Source organism: Littorina saxatilis, linkage group LG15, assembly GCF_037325665.1.
Source record: "Littorina saxatilis isolate snail1 linkage group LG15, US_GU_Lsax_2.0, whole genome shotgun sequence".
Taxonomy (NCBI): Eukaryota; Metazoa; Mollusca; class Gastropoda; order Littorinimorpha; family Littorinidae; genus Littorina; species Littorina saxatilis.
The window spans coordinates 8,596,401-8,620,684 of record NC_090259.1 but is presented as its reverse complement, the minus strand read 5'-3'; the positions used below and the strand labels follow the sequence as shown (position 1 = coordinate 8,620,684).

Genomic DNA, 24,284 nt, shown 5'->3' with positions numbered 1-24,284 from the left:
GATGGGTTAACTCTCACCTGCCAAGTATTACCAGTGTGTCTTGTGATGTGATAAACATAAAGTATGCATTCCATTTTGTGATGATTTTCCTTATTTAAAGTGGATTTTCTGCATGACACTTGTTTGATTAAAATTAATTGTATTTGTGGCAGACAACTTGAGTTATGTTTTGTGTTTTTGTAAAAACAACTTGTTTTTTTTAATATGACTGGAAATGAGACTAGCAGCCATGAATCCATAACTACATTTTGCTGTCCATCATAGACATCTCACTCGCACATGTTCATTGCCTCACCATACAGGAATCAAAATCCATACAAACAATTTGTATTATCCAATATTCAAACTTGTCATACACATTTATTCATACACAAGAATTATGTGTCATACACATTCAAGCAATCAAGATCCAATAAATGTATATAATTGATGTTCTTAAAAAGACTACACACACACCTAAATATATAGGTGATCTTTGAAATGGGACATTTACATGCAAAATTCAGAATGCAAACAGAGCTTTGGCTTGCAAATGTAATAGTCATTAACCAGCACATAATATGAATAATTTTTGAAATTGTTGTGATACTGATTCAATTTTTCACATAAAATCAGAATTTCATTTATTTTAGTTTCCTGATACAAATGATTCGTCTAGCTTACCTTGAATAAACATACCAATACGTCAAAAAGTAGGACATCTGAGCTCAAAGATTAATAGTTTGGTTTGAAAAATCTCTAAATACACATAATTACAAAAACAAAACAAAATTCCGTGATAGAACATGTACTGATCTTGCAACTAAAGTAACAAGAAGGGCAAAGCCCATACGACTCGCATGCTTTACACATTTTTCCTACCAAAATACATGTGACCTTGACCCAAGGTCAAGGTCATCCAAGGTCATGCAACACAGCTGTTAATTCAAGACATAGGAGGTACAATGGTGCTTATTGGCTCTTTCTACCATGAGATATGGTCACTTTTAGTGGTTCACTACCTTATTTTGGTCACATTTCATAAGGGTCAAAGTGACCTTGACCTTGATCATATGTGACCAAATGTGTCTCATGATGAAAGCATAACATGTGCCCCACATAATTTTTAAGTTTGAAACAGTTATCTTCCATAGTTCAGGGTCAAGGTCACTTCAAAATATGTATACAATCCAACTTTGAAGAGCTCCTGTGACCTTGACCTTGAAGCAAGGTAAACCAAACTGGTATCAAAAGATGGGGCTTACTTTGCCCTATATATCATATCGATGGCTGACCGCATAAACATCGTATTTAACAATTTTATCGAAAATCACTTTTTTATATCATTCGATTCAGTTTCACCTCCACTTTGTGTGTGTGACATCAGAAACTGATTTCCGATTCTAATTAATGAGTTATTAATGAATGATTAAACAAAGTATAAAATGTACAGCATTGTGATGCCTACATAACAACCATAATAAGATATACGATGGTCAACGGAGGCAGATTCCCTGAAAAGTTGGCTGCATGAACCTGGTAGCTAGAAAAGCTGGCTTCCTTTGGGTCGCGTTTCGTTAGTGCACTCCAAAAAAAGTGTCTGCATGAACCACCTACTTTGCACAGCTGGCTTTATGCGGAGCGGGTGCTGTTTGCTTTTACACATAGCAGATCTGTATAAAAGCTGTACTAGCAGGTGCTTTGTTTACGTCGACTCAGACTGGGACAAGGCGGCTACCATCAGGGTTATTAAATGTAGTACATCAGTCTGCATGTTTTTAATTCTTGATTCTGATGGTACACTCCATCTTGTTATATTATACTGACATCAAGAAATCAACATATTCCTGCACATCATCAATTCCACCCGTGTGTGTGTGTGTGTGTGTGTGTGTGTGTGTGTGTGTGTGTGTGTGTGTGTCTGTGTGTGTGTGTGTGTGTGTGTCTGTGTGTCTGTGTGTTTGTGTGTGTGTGTCTGTGTGTCTGTGTGTTTTTGTGTTTGTGTGTGTGTGTGTTCTGTGATGTTCCAATTAGTATGCAGCATTTTGCACACACAAAAGTAAGTAATATCTCCAACAGTTCTTGTGCACTCGGTTCAGTCACGATTCTCTGATGGCTATCCGGATATTATCATTAGTGCCTGCCAGCGTGTAGGCCAGTATTGTTTGATTTAATTATAAACACGTTGGCAGACATATCCGGACCTAACGGGACTTTTGACCGAGATGGAATCTGGGGTTATCTGACACATGTCAACACCTCCACTCCTAACGGGACCTGGTGTGGCCCATAGCAGTTTTTTCTCACACTAGAGAATACATGTAACACCAAAGTAGCATTGCATTGACTCTCTTTCCTCTGGAAGGATCGGTTTGCTTTGACTGGGCCTTTTTTTTTGTCATTTCTTCTTGCAACGATTCAGTGCATCTTAAAAAAAGGTAAGCATCTACTGATTTTTGTTGTTAAATCTGTCTCTGTCTGTCTGTCTGTCTGTCTGTCTGTCTGTCTGTCTGTCTGTCTGTCTGTCTGTCTGTCTCTCTCTCTCTCTCTCTCTCTCTCTCTCTCTCTCTCTCTCTGTGCGATCTTATCTTTCTGCAGTTAATGATAATAATGATAAAAATAATAGTACATGTAATGTACACTTTGTAAGTGCAATTTCTCTACAAATTAGAGCACAGGACCCCAAAAAATAGCAAGGAAAATTACAAATAGCGCACTAAAAATTGACAAATGCATGTGAGCATATACAAATACACAGGCACATAATTATCTATGTGCAAAACAACATCCACACATACCCACCCACCCCCACACACACTCACATAGAACCATGCAATCGATCAGTGAGACAGTCAACCGACAATGGTATAATTATAGGAGTATCGTTTCAACAATGTGTTTGATGTTTGAACTATATCTGATTAAAATCACTATCTTTTCTATTGTAGATTGGTACCCGGTATTGCCATGGACCCGGACAGAATGGAAAATAGCGTATATCAGAATCTAGCGGCATCTTTCGTCTCAGCTTCTGACTCAGCGCCCCATATGAGTTCAACCAACGGCGAACAACAGAGCGAGGTGATGGAGGAGTCTTACGCTTTCAATACGTCGGACGATGAACCTCTGGTTCAAAAACTAGCCGACAATTTTAATTCATCTGATGATGAACCTCTTGTAAACATGATGGATTCCATAACAGCCAAGTCAGACTTTAACTCATCGGATGAAGAACCCCTCATCTTGAAACAAGTCATGGAGATAGCCGATAATTCCTCAGATCCGACATTTCAACCATCGGAGTCATCACCACATGACTCGGAGTCGGAAAGTATTGACAGCAGCTTCCCCGCCCAAAATAGACAACAACGTCGAAAGACAAAACAACAGAATGATTTCCTTAAGGTGCAAGCTGAAAGTTTGGCACTGGCAAGAAAACGAGAGGAAAATATAACATGTCACCAAGCTCGTTTGGACAATATATTGTCAGCCAATGGGTTGGTTCGGACAGAAGTATATCCTGATGGAAACTGCTTTTTTGAAGCCTCAGCATTTCATTTAGAAGAAACTTCAGGGAGGGAACTCCGCCGCTGTTTGTGTGAACATCTTGAAGACAATTTTGGAGCATACGTTCCATTTATGCCTCCAACAGATGGGGAAGATGAAAATGACGTTTTTATGAGATTCCTCTCGAATGTCGGCGAACTGCAACAGCCAGGAAAATGGAGTAATGATGCCGCAGATCTTCTACCACAGGCGTTGGCTGATTGGTCCGAGAGGCCAGTCCGTATCTACCAAAGTGACAAAGCTATCATAGTCTCCACGCCATCCACCAGCTTCACCAATGCCACAACTTGGCAGCATGCAGAACCCATCACACTGGCCTACATCGTCCATGAGCCAACTCACTATGATGCTTGCCGCAGACCGGACCATTCTGGGACCCAGCATGAAGTCCATATCGTCTCTGAGACCGATGACTTCCAACCAACACATCAGTCGACGCCAAATAAAGACCAAAACCAGACCCATGGGGGTAGCGCGGGGGAAGGCCCGAGTTTTCCCACTACCCAGGGCGACAGTTTGAAAACACCAATCAAAGATCAGTCAAGGGACAAAATAAACATCACTCCAAGGAAACAAGGATCCTTCCAAACTCCACCCAAGAAACATCTGTCAAGGAAGAAAAAGGCAAACCCGGAAGCGTGGTCACGAAATGTGAGAAAATCATTGCACCTGCAAGGGAAAGAGTACGTATCTCAGACTGGCAAGACTGTCCCAGCCAAATGTGTTCAACAGATTGACTGCAGCAAATGCCGATATGATTGCAATTTTCGCGTCTCAGAAGATCATCGGCAGGAGCTTTTCCATGCATTCTATGCCTTGGACACTTACGAACGCCAGAAAGACTTTGTTTGTGCCAATGTTAGAGACAGAGAAACGATCACTATTTTGGGCGCAGACAATAACCCAGTGCCCAAGAAACGTCAGCGATGCCGCACATTCTTCTTTATTGTTGATGGCCAAGAGCAACACGTCTGCAAGAAATTCTTTTTGGCGACATTGAATCTTAGTGAAACCTATGTTGATCATGCTTTGAAGAATAGCACGAATGGCACCTTCGCTGGGAAAGAACGCCGAGGAAGGAGCCGGCCACACAACAAAAACAGTGAAGAGGCTATTGAGGGAGTCAGACGACACATTGAGTCCTTCCCCGCTGTGGAATCACACTACACACGGAAGGACACGCAGCGTAAATACCTGGAGCCTGGACTGACGGTCAAGAAGATGCACGATTTGTACGTGCAACAGTGCAAAGAAGTGGGTCGACAGCCAGTTTCCACCAAAAGTTACCGACAGGTGTTCAATAACGATTACAATTTGGCATTCCATATCCCAAAGAAAGATCAGTGTTCTCTGTGTGCTGCTTTCACCATGAAGAAGATCAAAGAACTGGCCACGGAAGATGACAAGAAGGCGTTTGAAGAACACCAGGAAAGAAAGAAGCGGGCCCGTATTGAAAAAGAGAAGGACAAAGCAGAGGCAAAGGAAGATCGCCGAAAGCATGTCGTTACATTGGATCTCCAAGCGGTCCTCCAGGCGCCTTGTGGTCTGGTGAGTCTGCTATATTACAGACGAAAACTCTCAGTGTATAACTTTACCATCTATTCACTGGCTGATGGAGAAGCCAACTGCTACACATGGGACGAATCTGAGGGTAAAAGAGGAGCTTGCGAGATTGCAACTTGCATTTATTTTTATCTTCGTTCACTTCCAAACAGCGTTGAGGAAGTTATCATCTTTTCAGACTGCTGCTCAGGGCAAAATCGAAATCAGTACCTAGCAGCTGCGCTCGCCCATGCAGTCCAGAACATCGGAAACATTAAAACCATCACACACAAGTACCTGGAGAGTGGTCATACGCAGATGGAATGCGACTCCATGCATGCAGCAATCACATTTGCAAAAAAGAGCACGCCCATCTACACCCCTAGTGGCTGGGACATCATTCTGCGTATGGCCAGAAGAACACGCCCGTATCAGGTGATCCCAATTAAGTTCACAGATTTTTTAAATTTTAAGTCACTGGCTGCAGCAACTCTCCGGAACACAAAGACCGACATCGCTGGGCAAAAAGTCAACTGGCTGAAACTTAAGGCACTGCGCTTCGAAAAGAACAGAGAAGAAGAAGTTTTGTACAAAACTTCCTTTGATCAGCCCTACCAGACAATCAAGGTAGCTGGGGGCAGCAAGAGAGGTCGTGCTGCTCCAGTCCACACCATACCGTACCTGTACAGCCAAAAACTTCCGATCTCTGAGGCCAAGAAGACGGATCTTTTGTACCTGTGCTCCTCTGGGGTCATTCCCGAGGAGCACCACAGCTTCTACACGAGCCTCATCGTCTCTCCTGCTGCTATGGACCGCCTCCCACAGCCTGACATCAATGAGCAGGACAATGACTCTGAATAACTATCATACTTTTCGCCCGAGACTCTCAGGCCAACCTGAGTGACTGCTACTAGAAAAGCCATTGTGATCCGTCTTGATTAAAAAAAAATCCCTGCGCTTAGAACTGTACCCACGGAATACGCGCGATATAAGCCTCATATTGATTGATTGATTTTATTTATAATACATTTCATGACTGGCACACGTACATGCTGGATACACAATGTTACTTCAACTTACAGACCTACAATACCAACTTTTTGTTGTGGTATCGACATGCTATTGATGTGTCCTACAACTTTGATACGTTGACATACATTGCAACTGGGATGCTTACAATGTCATACAGGATACAAAAACCTACATCGGATTATAACACTACCTTTATGTGATGGCAACGACAACCACTCCATTGTGTAACGAGTTAATGTGACATTGATGTGTTGTGCAACTATGATACATCGGCAGAATTATGTGATTAGGATACAAAAATACATCGGAATGCTGAATCAGGTTAGTTTCCAATGTTTCCTATTTCTTTGTTTGTTTGTGTGTTGTGTCTGTGTCTGTGTGTCTGTTTGTGTCTGCGTGTTTTTGTTTGTTTTTTACTGCATGGAGTATCGAGTTAATCTAGCGTTTACTTCAACCCACTAATCAAATTCAAACAGTCTGCCGTGTTGTTTTTTCTCTTTTTAACTCTTTTTTTCATGGAACCTATTGTGTAATAATCATAAATTAAGAACAAATTAGAAAAAAGGAGCACTGTCTGATTACGTCATCAGACTAAGATGTATAATACACTTTTCACTAGAACTTGATAAGCAACAGTTACAGAGGTCAAAACGAATAAAGCGTATACATGTACGACCTTTATACTCAACCAAAACGTGATTAAGTCACTTTTTGTGGCGTCTTGAAAGGCTGTTACTAGTTTTACTCGATTTTAGCAGAATTTTTTTGATAATTCAGGCAAGGAATGGTCTGTCTGAAGGTCGTATGTATTTATAATTGGTTTCCGCAGGCTGTAAATTCCAAAGAGTGCTATCGCGACCAAATCATAGTTCCACCTACGACGTTTATTGAGGATTTAGAGCTGCCCACCTACACACACTTCCTGTCAGTATCTCAAGTTGCGACTGTTAGGCAGCCCAGGTTTACCCTGACACGTCATGCATTTGGCCTGGATAAACAGCGGAAATGCTTGTACGTGGTTTATGCAGACCTCTATTCATTTAGAGTATGCTTTGTGCCGGAGTGCATCAATGTCTTAATCAACATATAGCACACAAATCATCCATTCTTGTTTATAAAACAGTATTTGTGATTACAAAAGTTACATAAACATGCAGAGAAACGAACACTGTTTCCATAGACACTAATTTGTTGGGCAATAGAAACAAGGAAATATTTGATTTAAGATGTCGAACTTTCAGATGGCTCTCCTGTAAAATTAGCTGAAACTGCGTTACGATGTTTATGCGGTCAGCCCTCGATATATAGGTGAGGTATTCAATCTCAAAAACTTCAGAGAAAATGGGAAAAATGTGAAAAATAGCTGTTTTTTAGGCAACATTTATGGCCCCTGCGACCTTGACCTTGAAGCAAGGTCAAGATGCTATGTATGTTTTTTGGGGCCTTGTCATCATACACCATCTTGCCAAATTTGGTACTGATAGACTGAATAGTGTCCAAGAAATATCCAACGTTAAAGTTTTCCGGACGGACGGACGGACGACTCGGGTGAGTACATAGACTCACTTTTGCTACGCATGTGAGTCAAAAAGGGGACTCGGGTGTGCTGTTAAAATTGTTGGCACATTTTAGTATCTAAAACTCACCTTTGATTTTAGGGGGTGCCTATTCTTTCTTTATTTTGTGTTTAACATTGTTTTCAACCACGAAGGTTATATCGCGACGGGGGGAGATGGGATAGAGCCACTTGTCAATTGTTTCTTGTTCACAAAAGCACTTAATCAAAAATTTGCTCCAGGGGCTTGCAACGTAGTACAATATATTACCTTACTGGGAGAATGCAAGTTTCCAGTACAAAGGACATAACACTTACATACTGCTTGAGTAAAATCTTTACAAAAATTGACTATATTCTATACAAGAAACACTTAACAAGGGTAAAAGGAGAAACAGAATCAGTTAGTCGCCTCTTACGACATGCTGGGGAGCATCGGGTAAATTCTTCCCCCAAACCCGCGGGGGGTACCTATGCGACTGACCACAATGTTTACTTTCATCAGGCACAAAGTTCTTCAGCAGAAGAATGATTAATATTCTAGCAACAAACATGCAATAAATTCATACATGATTATTGATGTTCAAAAAATGCTCTACACTACTTCACCAAACTAAATGGAGAACTGAAAATGTTTAAAACACTTTCTTTCTTTGGTGTTTTCAACCACGAAGGTTATATCGCCACGTGGAAGGGGGGGGGGGGGGGGGGGGGGGGGGGAATGGGATAGAGCCACTTGTTAATTGTTTCTTGTTCACAAAAGCACTAATCAAAAAATTGCTCCAGGGGAAAACACTAACCATAAACAATAAACACCACTATGAGGTTTGATAGGTAACTTAAAGGGACCTTGACCTTCAATGAACGTTGCAAAAAGCTTATGTTCTGATGAATATGGGTGAATGAGGCACCATTGAATATAAAAAGAAAAATAACTGATTTGACTCTAGTTAAACTATGGCGCTCATGGCATCATACCAAAGTTTGAACGAGTATCCCTTTCACTGTTCTGTACAGCTGTGAAAACACAGTGAGACATAATAATAATGAACATAAATTAATCACCCCTTCTCGCCAGAGCTCACGGCAATACACAATAGCAAAACAAATCAGAGCATTCACACACCGACACACACAAAGTCGTTAAAGGTTTATTGGCTGCGGCAATAATAGCCGCAAGAATAATCCTTTAGTTCGTTCAAAGTACCCAAGCATGTCCTGTATACAAAAGTAAGGCGATTGAGATTTTATTTTGGTTTTTTTACACAAGCCAGAGAACACCAGTGCTTGTGAGAGCAAAACGTTTGCCCGTAGGGAAGTGAACCTTCCTTATCTTTCGCACCAGAGAGCTGTTCAAAAGGGGTATTGTGCAAGTTGGCTATTAAACCATTGTAATTCGGAAAATGTCTTTAACCTTCGCCGGCACTCGTGGGTCCGTGCGGACCCAGAAGGGTGTTTGATTGCAAATATCTTTTAAACGAGTTGGAATTTTTTAATGAGCTTTTAGAAATGCCTCAGACACCTAACAAGCTATCATCTCCTAAAAGCTCATTAAATTTCAGTGATAATTAATTAATTAATTAATGGTCAAATTTAGACTACACACGGAAGCATTTGTGGGGACGTGCGGACCCATACTTCTCAAAGAAGGAAAAGCGTGTATACCCTTCCGAGGCACTCGTGGGTCCGTGCGGACCCAGAAGGGTGTTTGATTGCAAATGAGACAGTGACAAAAGGTCAGGTGTCATGTCTACTGTCCCGAATGACACACGATTGCTGACATTTCACCATTGCCAAAAGAATAAACAAATAAGAAATAGGTAGAAAATGAATGTGAAAACTGACTTTGATTGTTGATCAGTATTTTCTATACCACTAACAAATAATCTACTTACACATAGCTGTTTGGCAAATGTATGTTGCATGGGACACACTGACATGAAAGTGGAAGATGTTTTTCCCTCTAGAGAAACTACATATCAAGTTACACTTTTTGTGCTCTTCCATTCCAGTTGGCAATCAATTGTTAACGCATGTTATTAGAAAAAATAGAACGAAAACAGATTAGATAGAATGAAAAATGTACTGGTGATGTCATTTGGGACATACTGACATGAAAACGTCACCTTTTGTCATTGTCTCAAATATCTCTTAAACGAGTTGGAATTTTTTAATGAGCTTTTAGAAATGCCTCAGACACCTACAAAGCTTTCATCTCCTAAAAGCTCATTAAATTTCAGTGATAATTAATTAATTAATTAATTAATTAATGGTCAAATTTAGACTACACACGGAAGCATTCGTGGGGACGTGCGGACCCATACTTCTCAAAGAAGGAAAAGCGTGTATACCCTTCCGAGGCACTCGTGGGTCCATGCGGACCCATACTTCTCAAAGAAGGACAATTGTGCAAACCCTTCCGTGGCACTCGTGGGGCCATGCAGACCCATAATATTTTACCAAATACCGTGTGCAGTCTAAATTTGACCATTAATTAATTAATTAATTATCACTGAAATTTAATGAGCTTTTAGGAGATGATAGCTTTTTAGGTGTCTGAGGCATTTCTAAAAGCTCATTAAAAAATTCCAACTCGTTTAAGAGATATTTGCATCAAACACCCTTCTGTGTCCGCACGGACCCACGAGTGCCACGGAAGGATATGCATATTTTTCTTTCTTTGAGAAGCATGGGTCTGCACGGCCCCACGAGTGCCACGGAAGGATATGCACATTTTTCCTTCTTTGAGAAGCATGGGTCTGCACGGCCCCACGAATGCGTCCGTGTGTAGTCGATAACGAGTGCCGGCGAAGGTTAATGGCTGAATAACAATGAGTTCCTTTATACGTTGGATTGGGCAAGCCATATATATATATATATATATATATATATATAAATATATCTAGCATCAATAAACCTAAAAATACACTAAGGTCTTTTTCAAAAACAATAGTCTGTTTTAAAAACTTTCAGCAATTTTCAACTTTATAAATCTATACTATAGATACATCAAAAGAAATTTGGTCAGACATGGGATTCAGAAAAAGTGATAATTAAGGAAAAAAAAGTAGGGTCCAGGGGCAACGCCCCTGGTCGGGGTCTGGGGGCAAAGCCCCCAGAAGCTGAAGGTTTTTAGTATTTTAGACACACAAAAATGGCCCTGAAATGCATATTTCAGCTTAATCATAGCCCCCCCCTCCCTTTCCATGTTTCTCAAATTAATTTTACGCTAAGACTCAAAATAAGGAGGAGAAAGAGAGAGAGAGAGAGAGAGAGAGAGAGAGAGGCGGGGATGGGGGGGGGGTGGTGGCGTGTGACGGTGTGGTTTCAATGTTCTTACCTCGTCGGTGCCAAACGACCCCAGTGACTGATTACACGACTGGGTTTTCAGGATAGTCAGGTGCTTGTTGCTTTTCAAGTGGCTTTTGAGGGCAGTCTTTCCATTGGAACCGTAGTTGATAACATTAACATCGTTGCACAAAGTGCACTAAGTTTTTCCCGGCAAGTTGATTTTAGCAAAAGCATCGCCAACTTTCAGTTTCACGTCTTGTGTCTTCTGGCCTTTCTCGTATTTCCAGCTCAATGATACAACTTCATCGAGCCAGTCGAATCTCCAGAGATTTTTCTTGTACTTCTGCTGGTCAATTTCCCGGGATAGAACGGTTTCGTCTCGCTTTAGCTTCCTCATCATTTTGGCAAGTGGCTCGAAGCGATGTAAAAATGGCGCCGAATCATTCTCATACGGTATGCTTTAGCTTATACTGAATCCCCGATAGCTACGTTGAAACGGTGACTGTAGGAGACAAAGACACAGAGCGCGTTCCCATACGGATCGACCAGCAACAGTCTGACCGTTTTAGGAACCAACCGTTCAAGAATAGTATGGAATGGAGCGTCGCGATCAGCGGACCGGCCGAAAAACTTGGGTCTTTACCTACATATACCCCAACATTTTCTCAGCGGATTTGCACGAATCTCAAGAATGATCCCTGGAGCCTAAAAATTTACGGAATTCCGTAATTTTACGGAAGAATCCCATGTCTGTTTGGTGCAATTAAACAGGTAACCTAATGGCAAATCATTGTGTAAAACTTTCTTTACAACTTTCTTTCACAAAGTGTACATATTTTTTTTTTTTTTTTTAGCAATATTGTTTTCGTGGTGCAGTACCTGTGTTTAAAAATAATAAAATACACAGCGGACATAATTTCGCTTTATTTGAATGACTTTCCACTTTACAAAGATTGGTTTAGAATTAGAGCGCAGATTTAAACCAATTTGAAAAAAACAGTTGCTTATACCTTCTACCATGCTTGGTACTTTGAACAAACTTTATGATTGTTTTTGAGGCTTTCATTGTTGCAGCCCAATGCTGCTCAGTGCAAATTAACTTTTTTGAAGGCGAAGTGTCTGCACCCAGACACATCCTTACTCTGAGGTCTCAAAGCAAACCCGCAAATTGAGGCACACCTCCCAACGCCATGCAAGATATTGCAGATTTATTGCACGATTACGTGGCTAGAGCGGATAGGGCAAGTAGCCTAATAAGTTTACAATTTAAAACGAATGCTTCTTTCATTGACAAAAGCAGTAATCATGTGTCAAAACACTGGATCGGCTTTGGAATGCGCTTGTAAATAAAAGTAGACAATGAATTTTTCTTGTGATTCCACTGACCAATCTGCTTGTAGTCTGGACAATCAAGCGTACAAAATATGGCAAAATCGTATGGGTTCACAGGTCTGCTATACACTTCAGGTTTGGGGTGTCCACAAGCTAACTTTTTTTTTACTCGAGCATGTTGGCAACGAACTGGAGAACAACATCTGACCATGTTGATCGGTGGGTGGCCCACTCCGAGGGTCAATGCGCTCCGTTAGTTGCACGAGCTGTTCCTCAGAGAGGGGGCAAGCCGTGGCAGGCACATCCTAACGACTGTCTGGCAAAGGATGGTCCTCGATTATCGATTGAAGGCTTCTCCCTTTCCAGAAGTCCTGTACTGCTGTGGATGTGCTGGCTCGTCTCTCCAGCATCCCCCTGAAGAAGAGCTGCAGGGGAGTTCTGTTGCGCTCTGTCCTCAGGGGTTGGTGGTTCTTCTGTTCCACAATCCACTGTAGGGACCGGTTCAGCCTGGGCAGAAAAACATAGTGGAGGGCCCACAAGTGAATGGGATTGTCCATGTTCAGTATCCCCAGACCACCTTCTGCCTGTGGTGTTCCCATTGCAGTAAACAGGTCATGGTAAGGGTTCACCACATCTTTCCAGACGTCGAGCCAGAGACGCTCGATCCTTTGGTTATGGTCACTGCGGCCTTGCATCGCACTGCCTCTCCCTTCTCCCCTGTGTTCATTCATGAGGGCGACGACATCCAGATTCTCGCCACCATGGTCCATGCGGACTCTTGACGGGAGTCCAAAGCGTTGGGTTCCACCCAAAAACAGATCCCGAACGGTCTCTGACCTGTTGTTTCGGTGGCATGGAGGAAGGTAGTGGCCCGGCTAAAGCCATCGATTGCCCCATGAATCACCATTTTCCACCTGCAATATAACAAACAGAGATCCGTTTCCATATGTGATTTCACCACACAAATTCTGATTAAAGAGTTATTGGGAAATAAGTACAGGTAACATGCTCAGTAAATATTAAAAAGTAATGGTCAAAGTGCTTTTTCATGACCGAGAATCAAGACCATTATTTTTAATATATATCATTGAGAAAAGGTGTGTAACCCATTTAATCCACCTTTCTTCAATTTTGCAAAGAAATAAATCAAGAAAAGCAATTGCTTTATATGACTTTTCTTCGTCATGTCCATAAGCCTTAAGGGTCTTGTAGGTCTTAAAAGGAGGATTCCACTAACTGCTGGGACTCTAAAATTTGATAAAAATAAGCAAAATTTTGGTAATGTCTGCTGGTTAATAACACATACAATTCAGTGAAATTTAATAAAAAATAACTGAGAAAACCGCAATGTAAAGCTTTTACAAACTTGACCCCACTGTGACCCCAAAATGTGACAGGGATCAACCAAACTAGGGTCACGTAGGTAGATGATCAAATCCTTCAAGTGTTCAAAGTTTCAAAGCTCAAGCTTCAAAAACACCTGAGATAACATCAATGTTAAGATATTTTGATTCGAACATGACCCCCTGTGACCCCAAAACTTGACGAAGGTCAATCTTCTTCTTCTTCAGCGTTCGACGATGGCTGTGTCTAGATTCTTTCAGGCCTGGGAATGAGTAAAAGTGGTTTGGGCGTACTGACGGGAAAATGTTGCGTTTTAAGCATTTTTAAGGGCACACGGAGGCTCTTTTCTTACACAATTAGAAAAGGACTTCGTCGTAAATACGACGAAAGGCGTATCATTCCCAGGCCTGTTCTTTGGCCCGTGATGTTGACGAAGTGGGCTGTGACGAAGGTCAATCAACCTTATGTCGTCTTCTTCTTCTTATGCGTTCGTGGGCTGAAACTCCCACGTGCACTCGTGGTTTGCACGAGTGGAATTTTACGTGTATGACCGTTTTTACCCCACCATTTAGGCAGCCATACGCCGCTTTCGGAGGAAGCATGCTGGGTATTTTCTTGTTTCTATAACCCACCGAACTCTGACATGGATTACAGGATCTTTTTCGTGCGCACTTGGTCTTGTGTGTACACACGGGGGTGTTCGGACACCGAGGAGAGTCTGCACACAAAGTTGACTCCGAGAAATAAATCTCCCGCCGAACGTGGGGACGAACTCACGCTGACAGCAGGCAACTGGATACAAATCTAGCGCGCTACCGACTGAGCTACATCCCCGCCCACAATCTTATGTCAAGTTGGTACATTATCAAAACCTAGAAGTGTGCGTACTATTAACCCTTACACCGGTGCAATTCTGTAACACATGTTACATAGCCACTGGTGAATTAACAGAGAGAAACATAACAAAAAACAGTCATATAGGTTTTCGCATCAATGGGAGGTAATCGGAACCGACCAAACAGACTGAGCCAATAGCGCGACATATGTCGTGACAACCAGGTGACAGCATACGTAAAGTAGCGCGACATATGTCGCGACAACCAGCCTAAGGGTTAAAGCTCTAGCTAAAAACACATCTGAGATAACATCAACGTTAAGTTTTTATTAAACGAACATGACCCCGCTGTGACCCCAAAATTTGATGAGGGTCAACGAAACTGCGGTCACTTCGTGAAATCATCAAACCCTAAAAGTGTGCAAAGTTTCAGAGGTCTAGCTGTATAAACTTCTGAGATAACAGCTCAACGTTACATTTTTTGTCCTTGGACAGACAGACAGCCTGCCCACAGCACACATAATTATTTTGATCAAGTATTATTCACTCAGCCAGTCTACCTGCACAAGCATGTGATTAATCCATGGTTGAAGAGTTCTGTGAAAATTGCGCAATTCTGCAAACTCTTTATAGCAGTTAATTTAATTTCGAATAAAATAAAGTACATAGTTGTTCTGCTAAGACGATAAGGCAAATATTTTTGCGTTCTTTTCATGTTTAAGTATCTCGGGAAAAAAAGTTCTATTTATGAAGTGAAATATAATTGACCTACAGATTACTGTCTTTTTATTTGTACAAATGCAAAATGGGAACAACTCTATTTTCTACACAAAATATGAGAGTTACTTGCCTTGAGACCTTGTGTCTGGTACAACGTAGATTTTGATTTAGAAAACAACCAAACTTATGGATCTTATATTGGATTCTGTGTGTTGAAACCTGAAATGAATAGTGTAAATGCAGTTGAGTATGTATGAGCTCTTTCCTCTTTCGAATATTTGAGCATTCAGAACTTTTCAGTCACCAAGCAGTGACCACACAGTGTGGTTTCTCAACCTATGAGCTATCGAGGATTCAGACTGGTTGCTGGGTGGTTATTTGTTAGGACTAGGTAGCTTGGTATTCACCGAAAAGTATTCCCCCCTCTGCTTATTTCTCTGTTAACTTGAAGGGGTGTTTATTGTTAAAAAAACCACCAAGCAACCAAATTTAAATAACCACCCAGTAGAAATGGTAAGGTATAACCAGAATATGTTTTGTATTCCGTGGGGAAATCATCAATGGACCAGTCTTTCATTACATATCCAGAAAATGACAAAATAAAAAGAAAAGAAAAGAAAATACTTGCACACGACTCACCTTCGTTACCCACCTACCCCTTAGAAGACGCCCTTCCTTTTACGATCCCAAACAAGACATTTTCAAGACCCTGTTTCATAGCTGCCAACCCCTGTGAAGCCCAAAGAGTAGCATTTTGGAACTTTCACCAAATGTCAGAGTTGCAATTGGTGTTTATAAGCGTAGCACTCGCATAATCTTAAATTTGAATCGCAAGCCCGCATTTAAAATGCCATCAAAAACGTTTGTAAGATTCTGAGAGCTCTACGACATTACAACCGTCTAAACATAGTTCAATGTCACACGCTTTCCTTCTTTGCCACTACTAAAGCAAACGTATGCAAGATTGTATGTTACACGCTTTAGGAGCATGGCAAGAACGGATTCAAACTCAAAATCGTCACTCCAAAAAAACATAAAATGCACACACGACTTTTATTTCTCCTGCTGTTATCGTTTCTTCTCTTTACAGATTCTTCAACGCTCAGAATACTGAAAACGGCACCCCAGACGACAGTACTGTTTCCATACGCGAATTTAACTTCCCTTGGAAAGTGGTTCGCTCAGGAGGCCTGTTTGTCTGACACTATAAGGACAGAGTTCTGAACATAGATGACAAAGATTCCGGAATGAACAGGAGTTGTTCTCCCCTCTTGGTTACCAAAACCAGGAAAGTGGAACCAATATTCAATCGTCTGGAGTTGTCTGTTTTTAGTTATTTTTCAAGAGCCCCGATGTTGCAGATTATGGAAAGCTTTTCAAAATAGCAGTACCTGGCATGGATCTTCACAAATGTGGGATTAAAGTGCACTACTCGCCCACCGATGACAGCGTTACACTGTGACACCTTTCTGTTATTATGGTTAAAATGCCTTTTGTTCTTGAAACAAACTATACCTGTTGTTGAAGTCCTTGATAAACAATGTTCATTAGACATATAGGAAATAAAAAAGCGATTAAGGTTTTGGGTGTGGGGCGAGGCGTTTACTGTGACACCGTAACGCTGTTAAAGAGAGGTGCTGACAATACCATAGACACAGTTAAGACAAGGACCAGCATTCCCTTAACACCACAGCATGTTTGCTAATGACCCTTGCACTATAGCACAGCATGTAGAACATTATTTTGCTGCTTGGGTTTTGACTACAGTTAATTGTAGATAATTAACAACAGTTTTGGCGTCACACTGAGATTAATGGTACGTTAGCAACTAATCATCAATCTAACTTTCTTTCATTTAGTTTCACAACAGGCTACATAATTATTCTCAGAATGCAAGTTCTTTATTATATTTACTAATTTAGTGACAATGAGTTCGATTGGAAGCGTGTTAATCGCTTTTCTCAGTGTACGAAGACATTGCGTTTCATGTAACACCACAGGCTCTTTGACTCGATGTCATGTATTCTTAAATCTTCATAGATATTCTACATGTACATGCCAAATGTGTGAAACTATGTCGAACAAACGCTGAGCAATGGGACTGGAACATGTATTAATATAAAGTAGAAATAAAGTACATTTGCTTACTAAACTTTGAAAGTTGCGCGAACCTCGCGAACCTCCTTGAAAATTATACACGTGCGTTTCCGGTAAAAAAACCATCCCATAATATTGTGACACCACGCGTTGTTTCTTCTTCACGTGACTAGTTTCGATTTGAATTTGCTCAAAACGTCACAGAAATGTGTGTTCTTCACGAGTCAGTTCCGGTGTTGATAAAATGTTGACCTAGATTTTTGTCCAAGTTTGTGTAAATCGCGTTTGAAAATTGCTAACACGTTGCGTTTCATATGTGACGCTGAAATGAAATACCCGTACAGGATATTTATTACACGCTTGAGCATTCCATTTACAAATTGATACTGATATCCAAAGCATGGCAAGTTCATTTGCATGTCTGCGGACAACATTTGTCGTCTGCTAAACCAAACAAAATGCGTCCGTGTTCGAGAGGTTGGCTGTGACACCATGGGCAACGCACGTTAGCAAAAGTTTGTGGTCGCCGTTTATCGATTACACAAAGCAAAATCACTTAATTTGAGTTTGAATCTTTCTATGAAGCTATTATCTGTGGCTGAATGTTATAATCGTTCAACGGGCACCATTCAATTTTCAACAAGCAAGCTTGGAAAGTGAGTGGGGTCGGCATTCCCATTTTCGGACGCCATCTTGAGGGGTTTTTCGTTAGAATTTTTTAATTTGCTAATATAATTTTCCAATTTGGGGCAGTGGGTTGCTCATGGTGGTTCTTTCACAATCGACAAACACAACACATAGTTAAAACTTGTCAAAACATATGCTTCTGCAGAGTTATTGCTGTTTTCACATACCACACCTCACAGTCACCAACTAGGGAGAACAACTCACAAACATTTTGCGGATGCAGACACAGAAAGACGTCATGAAGAATGAGATGCTTCAAAAGATACAGACTGTGACGATGACTGTGACGTCATTCCCATATAACGAGACGTCATTCACAGTTGTTCGGCCACTTCCGTCAAAAAGTAGATTTAGACAATCAACGTAATCTCGTGTGGAAGAAAACGTCTGTCACACAACCAAGTCGGAATAGCAGGTATTATTACCTATACACGCAAAGTCTGTCGAATTCTTCGGCAAAAATCGTTGAAAATGATTTGCCCGCATCGGTGTGGAACTTGCACCATAATCTTCACCACCCTTACGTTTCCCCGTTTTTATCCTGTCTCCCTCCAGTTTCCACTTCTAACACCGTCACTGTGCACAGCTTACAACTTAACAAGTGCATTGCATATTCTAATCAAATTCACAATTGGCGCATAGAGTCACCGGAAATGCGAATGCTTGCAATAAAATTCACGATTTGCTAAGCAAGTCACGTGGACAATATCGAGTCATAACGGAGTGGTTCCCAGCCATCGGTACTCGACTAGTTATGCAATGTTCATTGTTGATTGTCAAGCAATAAGTGAACATTTTGCACGCTTGTCATTTTTTTTTTTTTAGCGTAGCAGCTCAGGGCTTAGAGTAGCAGCGTAGCAATTCCTGCAAAATCGGAGCATGCTGCGCCAAAATCGTAGCAATTGGCAGGTATGCTGTTCTCTAAGATATTCTGCTCATAACCTCTGTAAGTTTACCCCCATTATAAGACCTTATTATCTCAGGGTTATGTAGGTCTTAAAAGAAAGATTCCAGCGTCATAAAATAAGAGAATTCCTTATCACCCTTATGCCACCTGTATCAATCCACTCAAATTCCATGTTCAAACTGGCACAACCCCCAACATCCTCCCCACCACCGGACACACTCAACATTCACCAAATTTTTAAAAAGGATTTTTTTGTGCCCAGTGTATGTATTTGTAGCTGTACTCACGATATCAACTTGTGGTATCCGTCTAGATGCCAGAGAGCGTTTGGTCCTGATACTTGGTACAGACGACGTCTCGTGGGCCTCAACGCCAAAGCTCTGACAGCTACTCCACCAGGATCAACCCGCGGGATGGCTCCCCGTACTCTGTGCCTTTGTGGAGCGTGTAAGAATACAACTTATTACACTAACGTGACATACCACTCATGTCATAACAATACCATTCACTCTACATTGCATGTGTAAAGAGGTCTTGTCTGACAAGGACCTGATTTTTCACTGCCTCCAATACCGAAACAAGCGTCCTTCTTTGAACACTCGGAAGAATTTTAAGAACGTAAACACCACACCAGTGACATTTCCTTGCTTTGACATAAAAGATTACACGAGGCATTCGGAGAGATCCAGGTTCAATTTTTAAGCTTCTTCAATCTGGGCGCTTCGACAAAGGGACATTTACAGCAATGAACATGCAACAGTATGTACAGGGTCCCCACTGGTTTTTAGAAACAAAATTCCATGACTTTCCCATGAGCCTCAATAACATTTTCCATGACTAGATCCACAGGTCGCCATTTCCGAACACGCAAACTTTTTACATCTTGTCACTGCCAGTTTTGACACTGGCTTGCTTTGCACTGAATTTGAGTCAGTTTCTACGCAGTGTCTCTTTGACAAGCAAGTCAAGCATTTGCTACGCAGTCAGATTATCGGTAATGTTTGCTGGTCCTGTCATTTCACTAAACTGGACCAGCCACTGTTTGTATCCATCTGCACTTTCGTAAATTCCGTTTCATAACCGTCACTAACACTGTGACTTGACGAACTGTCATTTTTTTCACCGCGATACACAGTTCATTGCGAAGATCTTCCTTGGTAATTCGTTCCAATTCCGCATACTTTTTGTTGTCAAGAAACAACTCGAAAGAAAGCTGGCGTGCTAAAGGTTATTTTTTTTTCTTTCTTATTTATGTTAAATTCCATGACTTGAATTGAAATTCCATGACTTGAATTGAAATTCCATGACTTTCCAGGTCTGGAAAATTAAAAATCAAATTCCATGACTTTCCATGACCTGTACGAACCCTGTATGTAGGATAAACAGAATACTACATGGCTTCCTGTTTGATACCAGTTTTACACTAGTGTTTTGAAATATTGTTCGCAGTTTAATATTTAAAAGCACAACTTGAGTAAAACTGGTATTTCATAGGAAACCATATAGTATTCTCTATGTGGACAACAATGTCACAGGCTTACCCACTAAAGTTCTTTAGGAGCTTCTGACATATTTGCCTTAAAAACAACATGCAAAATAACTTGTGGAATCCAAAAGCACCATGTCGCATTAGTGGCCCAATTAGAGCTGCAGACTATTACGCTTTCGATGTAGCATGCTACTTGTAAAACAGAAAATGCTACTTCGTTATACAGACACTCTACAATGTTCATTTGTTCCTGCTGCTGTTTTCTTGTCTGAACACAGTTATTGCAACATTTGTGTCTTGACATATAAACATGTAGGTGCAGTGGATTATAAGATGATGCAATACTTAAAGATAAACACCATTTGCTACACTATAAATTCAAGATTGCTACACATGAAGCTTCATAGGGGCTGACAGCTCTGCATCATACACCAGCACATAAATCTTACTGACTGAGTTGATGTGTATTTACACATTGCACACCTCCCACATTGAAGTAAACAATTGAATATCTTCAGTTAATCGAAGTACACTTAAAGATGAAGTTCTCTCCATAGGAATACTGTGCATCACCCTTGCATGTAAGTGAACTCAAAGTACTATGTGAACAGAACAGAACCAATTCTGGTCTGTTTGCAACCGCATGAACGCAGGAAAGAGATCATTGTCAGATTGAATTACAATTAACATTGACACGCTTCCATTTGAAACTTTTCAGTTGTCATTGTGGATTGACGCCCCGGGCCCCAGATCCTGCGTTTAACTTTATCCTCGACGAACAAAACAACAGGCACCAATTGGGTTGCCGCCTCACCTGTGATTGTGTTGACCAGGTTGGCAACCGAGCCAGACAGGGTAGAATTGCTGGTACCGGTTGTCATCGATCCCGATGTTGAGGCGATGGCCTCACGATCACCCGAAACAGCTTCTTGCAGACGTTGGTTGTCTTTCTGGAGCGAGACAATGGCCACTTGGCAGGTCTCTTGCCGCTCCCCCAGCCTGCGTAGTTCTGCCAATACCGCGGCCAAAGCAGTGGCGCTTTCTTCCCCTCCTGCTGTGGCTGACTCAAACCCACCGGGTTGTCGCTGCGAGGCTGTCTGGTTGCTGGCCCTCGGCCGACCTGCAGCGGCTCGGGTCACTTCGGCTACCCGCCTTGACGCTGCCCTCCTGGGAGGCATATTCCTGTGCATAAAAAACAGGATATGTGAACACAGCCTTATTTGTCAGATTACTGAGAATTACACATAAGCCTTGAACTTGTCTGCTGCTCCTTGCAGGAGTTAACAACTCCTTCACTGTTCAGCCTGTAAAAGGTGTTTAATATCCCATACTTCTGAAGTTGTCACCAGATTTTGGGAGTCTGAAATACAAACCAAAGAAATTGATTAAAATCTGGCCCAAAGTACTTCAAACCAATTGTGTTTTCTGTGTCAAACTCAAATCCTGGCACCCAGTACCCCCACCAAACGAGTTTGGAATCTCTGAGGCTCAATACATTTATGACAAACAGAACACCAACAGGAAATTACATCATGGTTCTCTGAACTGTCACACACCAACATAATACCTGGCTAACAAATCCACATACTAACTAATGTTGGAATCTCTGAGGCCCTATAGCTTAATTTGACAAAAAGAACAACAGCGAACCATGTTTTCTGATTCTCTGAAAAATCAGCCCCACCATGAAATATTACCTAGCCCACGGTACATGTACTTTAACCAAAATAGTGTTTGTAATCTGTGAGGCACCAGCCAACACAAGTGACAACAGTACCTCCACATGAAATATTACCTAGCCCACAGTACCACAATCAAAATAAATTTGGAATCTCCTAGGCAAAATAACAGGTGATTGACAAAACAGTACTTCCACAGGAACCAATATTTCCTGATTCACTGAAATGACAAACACCCGAGGTAATTGACATACAGTACCTCCACAGGAACAAATATTCTGATTCTCTGAATTGACAAACGCTCACATGAAAAGGCATCGTAACACCAACATGTTCATCAGAATCTCACCTGAAAATTATTTCCAAGTACTCTGGAAAAACACTGATCCATACTATCCACCAACACAGAAACATACTGTTGAAACATGTCACGATATCTTGATTTGACAGAACACTCAACAATCGTGTTGATCGAAGAACCATTCCGGATCCACCTTGAACTGGTTTTTAGACAAGGGACATCATCCACAACGAGCCTGTCATAAACTCGAGTTACTTCCCATCTACCGATCTGGTTGACCCCATTTAGAGCCGTCGATTTATGCCACCCACCCGCATCAAACAAGAAAGAAAATGTAAACAATTTGAAGATTCCCTGTTCCTATACCCGTGCTTTGTAAGCTGATCAGTCAAAACGCACAATGCAACCTGACCCGGCTACAACATTATTTAATCACACAAAAACCGACTGTGTTTATCGCCTGACGAAGGGACTTGTACAACCTGGCCTGTCCTGACGTTGCTTGATCTTCTTGATCTTGATATGTTACGCCAACAGGTCCCAAGCTTGGGAATATATATACGTTTGCTAGATGCACACCATCACCCAGGAAATGACGCTGCAAATTCAGGTAACGTAAACTGTTTTCCAGCGGAAAACATAAAATCATGGTCCCAAAATACAACTCTAGGGGAGTCCACAGTGCCCTGCCGAAGCAACGCATTGACCTCCATAGCTGCGGCGTTGTATGATGGATCGAAACACACACACAGACAGACAGACAGACAGACACACACACACACACACCACGACCCTCGTCTCAATTCCCCCCTCTACGTTAAAATATTTAGTCAAAACTTGACTAAATATAAAAACGGTATTACTTAACTTTAAAATCAGAATCTGTGACTGTGAAACATTGGTCCATTTCTCAGTTGTTTTTCAACAGTTTAAAATTCCTTTTTGAAGCTTTACTATTCTAATATTCAGCACAGAAGAGTTACCTGAAGTACTGTCCCCTGTCCTTTCAGACGAGCTTGTATCATTAAGGACCCAGTAAGCTTGTTGGAAGCAGTAATTGGTTCCACCAACGCATCCAACTCTTGATCAGATATCCTGGAATACACCATGCGTTGTACAGTTTACAAGTAGCATTCCATTTTCCCTGAAAATTGCCAAACACTTTTATTACTTGCGTTGTATCGATAAACGAAGCACAAGTAAGAAACAATAATAAAAGCAAAGAAAATAGCAACACGATATGCAAACATCTAACAAAGCCGAGCAAGCAGAATGACAGGTTTAATGAAAAACAAAGAGGTACCGATTCGGAAACAAGATCGCGATTCTTTCCTTCGCTGCACGACGCAAATCTTCTGTGACCTTTGACCAAACGTAGCTTCCACATTCGATCACCGTGCTCAGCTTAATATTTACAACAGAAAGCCGAGGGGGTGGAATACCGAGATGAACCTACAGAAATGTGCATCCTCAAACCTGACATATTCATCCCAACATTTGATTTAATGAACTCCAAAACACAGAAAGTTGCTTTTAGTTTTACACGCCATCTTTGATTGCCACTGCCAGTGGTTATCAAACCGGGACCCGGTACCCGTGTTTCAAAGATCACGCATTGTTTCTTCCATTAAGTCACAAATGAACAAGCAAACAAAACGTTGCTTACCTTCTTAAAACTTCTTCTGGCTCATTACCAGACTGCAACAAATTGACGTCGCAATGGCGGGTCTGATCCAGTGGCGTCACCGGAAGTAGTATCTCCACGAGATTGTCGCTTTGCATGTCGTACATTTTCCGATTCAAGTTCTAATTTATTTCAGCCGCATTTATTAAATGCAGCTGCATTTAAAAATAAATACAGCTGTATTTAAAAATAATTACACCTGTATCTAAAAATAATTACAGGTGTATTTATTTTTAAATACAG

At 41.3% G+C, this 24,284-nt stretch overlaps 2 protein-coding genes across 6 annotated transcripts in view; one reads left to right on the top strand and one right to left on the bottom strand.

Moving 5' to 3' along the window:
- Nucleotides 1-24,284, top strand: part of LOC138948440 (NXPE family member 1-like) — a 44,668-nt gene that overhangs the window by 6,124 nt on the left and 14,260 nt on the right. The gene's annotated exons all lie outside the window — the stretch shown is intronic.
- On the bottom strand, nt 7,424-24,232 carry LOC138948438 (uncharacterized). Of its 5 annotated transcripts, none has more exons than XR_011449994.1 (4): nt 23,341-23,846; nt 21,192-21,559; nt 19,176-19,322; nt 7,424-13,212 (listed from the first exon to the last, which is right to left on the bottom strand). XR_011449994.1 is itself a non-coding variant. In XM_070319976.1 (4 exons), exons 1-3 carry the CDS (start codon nt 24,146-24,148, stop codon nt 19,276-19,278), a joined length of 540 nt encoding a protein of 179 aa, XP_070176077.1. In that variant the 5' UTR covers nt 24,149-24,232; the 3' UTR covers nt 7,424-13,212; nt 19,176-19,275. The 5 variants fall into 5 exon arrangements, 4 of the variants coding, with proteins under 4 accessions (XP_070176077.1, XP_070176074.1, XP_070176076.1 ...); XM_070319976.1 differs by lacking the exon at nt 23,341-23,846 and adding an exon at nt 24,024-24,232; XM_070319973.1 differs by lacking the exon at nt 23,341-23,846 and adding an exon at nt 22,406-22,857.

Bases quoted from the DNA above. Each gene is read 5' to 3' on its own strand.
- LOC138948438 (XM_070319975.1), bottom strand. From the start codon at position 22,539: ATGGTTCTTCGATCAACACGATTGTTGAGTGTTCTGTCAAATCAAGAT. The intron at 21,560-22,405 runs GTGAGATTCTGA...TTTTATGCACAG, and splicing joins TACTTGGAAATAATTTTCAG to GAATATGCCTCCCAGGAGGG. The intron at 19,323-21,191 runs GTGAGGCGGCAA...CGCTCCACAAAG, and splicing joins CCTGGTCAACACAATCACAG to GCACAGAGTACGGGGAGCCA.